At 59.5% G+C, this 3,167-nt stretch overlaps 1 protein-coding gene across 1 annotated transcript in view; it reads right to left on the minus strand.

Moving 5' to 3' along the window:
- The window catches only part of DLK1 (delta like non-canonical Notch ligand 1), a 7,690-nt gene extending 4,545 nt beyond the window's left edge, over positions 1 to 3,145 (minus strand). The window contains exons 1-3 of the mRNA XM_004376721.2: positions 3,025 to 3,145; positions 1,728 to 1,794; positions 1,181 to 1,311 (exon numbers count right to left, since the gene is read on the minus strand). Coding sequence (XP_004376778.1) covers positions 1,181 to 1,311; positions 1,728 to 1,794; positions 3,025 to 3,091 — 265 coding nt within the window. The 5' untranslated portion in view covers positions 3,092 to 3,145. The remainder of the gene's footprint in view (positions 1 to 1,180; positions 1,312 to 1,727; positions 1,795 to 3,024) is intronic.
- Positions 3,146 to 3,167: the final 22 nt, after the last annotated feature.

Below are 3,167 nucleotides of genomic sequence, written 5' to 3' on the forward strand. Positions count from 1 at the left end.
GGGGAGCTTGATCTTGAAAGCTGGCTGCCTCAGCTCTGGGGGCAGGGCGAGAACAATGTCCTCCTAGGTCTGCCTCCCTGCCTCCGTGGAGGGCCCTACCAAGAAGCCTCAGAGGAGAACTAATCCCTTTCTGGGGTCAGGGTTTAGCCTGGCTGTTCTTCTCGCTTCTTGTGTCCCTGAGCACAGCCTCTCCCTTCTCTGGGCCTCAGTTTCCCTTTTTGTACCTCGAGTGCCTGATAGATTTTCAAAGGCTGTTCCACTGCCCTGAGACAATCTACAGGAGGCCGATTTGAGGGAGCAGCCACCCTCTGACCTCAGAGTGCCCACTCTGCACCCTTGACACCCGCCTGTCAGCACCCCTTGGGGTGTCTCTGTGTGGGCTCTGCTAATGGTAGAGGGACAGGCCCGAGGCCCCGCAGATGCCTCTGCTGCTGGGGTATTTTCGAGGGCTTTGGGGCTGGTTTTGCCAAATGAAAATGGGCCCACGTGAACATTTTTGCAGCCTGAAGAGGCAGCGACAGCCAACTGGTAATTGCCCGGGGTCATGAAGGACAAAGATGGCGTAACTTAAAGAAATCAACAGATAGCGCCCATCTACACTCTAACCACTTCTCACCCGGTCTCCCGCCAGCCCTGACTTCTCCAGTCGGGCCCCAGCCCGACCCCAGCGTCCTGAGAGCGAGTTCCTGCTCCCCCCACGATTTAGCCGATTACCGGTTTGTTCATTCGGCTGTTGGTTGGTTGGTTTGCTTTCTGTCACCTCCTGACAGCCCTGCACATGATCATCCAGATCATCCAGAGACAGGAGTCTTAGCTCCTCTCTCTCAGCATCAAAGACCTGGACAGGTGGCCCAGGGCTGTGGTCCCCACCTTCGCGGCTTTGCGTGTGTATTTTGTGACTCTTGATTCAATCAGCAGCCCCCTTCTAACCCCTCCTTCCAGTACCTTCTCTGGATGCTGGGTGCTGGCGGTGCAGAGTGAGTGAGATAAAGTCTCTACCTTGGGGGAGGCTCTGCACTCGGAAAGTGTGTCCACGGATCATTACAACACAGGTGCCAGGTGTGGGTATTACGTCGGAGGGGAGAGGAGACACCATCTGGCTGGAAGGAGGTGGTTGGGGTCGAGGGGTAGGGGTGATGGGAGGTGAGGGGACGGGGTGATGGGCAGAGGCTGTGCCCACCTATGTCGCAGAGATGTCCCTCCCAGCCTTCGTCACAAACGCACTGCCAGGGCTCGAAGCAGATCCCATTGACACAGCCAGGAAAGGGCACGCAATGGTCACACAGGGGACCCTGCCAGCCAGGCTGGCACCTGTGGGAAGGAAAGGTGGGGATGTGTGAGGGGGGCTTAGGCTGGCTCTCCGTGGAGCCAAGGGCCCTGGCAGTCTTTGCACAGTGCCAGGCCACGGTCCCGGGAGGCAGATCCCAGTCACCTGAATGAGAAGCTTAAAGAGAGGACAGGGTGGGGAGCAGACACAGGATCCCCAAGAACCTGCGTCACTTTGGCGCTCTGCCGCAGTGACTGCAATGGTCTCACTCTGCAGGGGCTCGAGCTGTGGCTACTACCCCCGCACCCTGCGTCTTCTCCCAGCCCTCCCCCACCAGTCTTTGCACGGACGAGCGGCTGTTTGCCGCAGCCCAGTGGCCAAGCCCCCCTTTTATCAGACACTGAGAGCCCTCCCCAGGATTCTGCCCCGGCCCCCTGTCTCTTGGGGGTCATGACGTCACCTGCAGACATTCTCATCCTCACAGGATCCATGGACGGGGTGGCAGGCCGGGTAGCAGTTAACAGCACCTGAGGCACAAACAGTTTACAAGATTCACCCCGTGACACCCCTGCGACCAAGGCAAAGCAGGTGAACTCCCAAACGGCCCACAGCTTCCCCTGGGGAAGTCAATGACCCTCGGCACCGCCTCACACACAGTAGGCACTTTCATATCTGTAGATGGACCGTGGTTCAAGGTACTCAGAAAAAAAATCTTTCCCATGTTTCTGGTTACTGGGTGACACAGCACACGCCTTCGTTCTTAGGAGCAGGGCAGACACTTTTTCTCCCCCAAAGAAAATTCAAAACCTCAAATCAGCTGAACAGCGAGGATGGGAGCCGGTGAGGGGGAAAGATTTAACCCCTGGGCTCTCAGCCAAACCCTCACGTTTGCAAAGTGAGCTATAAGATTGGGGCAGATTTTTGAGACGTTTGGCTCTGGGAAACCCAGGCAGTTCACCTGGTCGCCTCACAGGTAAGGCGTCTGTGTTTTTTTTTTTTTTTTTAAAGGTTATCCCAGTTAATCCAGACGCCTAGGTAAAATCTTCCCATTTTCCTGACCCCGGACTCTTCACATTAACAGGATGCGCAAGGCTTTTACAGAGCAGGCTGGGAATCTGTCACTGTTTGATAGGCGCCTACTGTGTGCATTTACACAACTCACTTTCCAGCTTTCCAGACAGCCCCCCCCCATAACCACCGGCGCGGTGGTGGGGGGGCGCGGGGAGGGGGCAACTCTCTCGCTGTCAGAGACAGATGGCCGCTGCAGACAAAAGTGTCGCAGCCCCTCACCTAGAGAAACGCCACGCAGGAGCGGCTCGGGCTGGGCTCTTGGTTGGCAATTTGGGGCTAGGACGGCAAAGTCACCCCCCACCGCCCCCAGAGACCTGTTTCCCCATGAACACACAGAGACACCCCAAAGTTACACCTCAAAGAAGCAATTTTGCAGAGGACTCCCCACATCACCTCGTTTCTCCATATCTCCTCTCTCAGCGCACCGACACCCCTCCAAGCGCCACTTCTGCGGGGCGGGAAGGGGCTGGGGTCCCACACCTCCCCTGCCCCCCGGGGACCCCAGGTTCGGGCTTGGCATGCAACAGTGGCTGGAGGGCGAGGCGGGCGCAGCGCGGGGCTTAGGGTTAGGCGGGACGGGCGGGAGTTGGGGCGCACGGGACGGGGCGCGCGGGGCGCTGGCGGCCAGGGAGGGCGTCGCAGGCTTCCCCAAAGGGGGCGCGAGCCGGGCCGCCGGGGGGGCTCACCATGGGTGCTGCGGCCGAAGACCAGCAGGAGCAAGAGGACGCGCAGGAGGGCTGCGGTCGCGATCATCGCGGGGTGGCCGAGGGCGCGGTCCCGGCAGCGGCGCGGGTGCGGGTCCGGCTCCGGGCGCCGCGCTGGGCTTCTG

Source organism: Trichechus manatus, unplaced genomic scaffold (assembly GCF_000243295.1).
Source record: "Trichechus manatus latirostris isolate Lorelei unplaced genomic scaffold, TriManLat1.0 scaffold00045, whole genome shotgun sequence".
Classification (NCBI taxonomy): domain Eukaryota; kingdom Metazoa; phylum Chordata; class Mammalia; order Sirenia; family Trichechidae; genus Trichechus; species Trichechus manatus.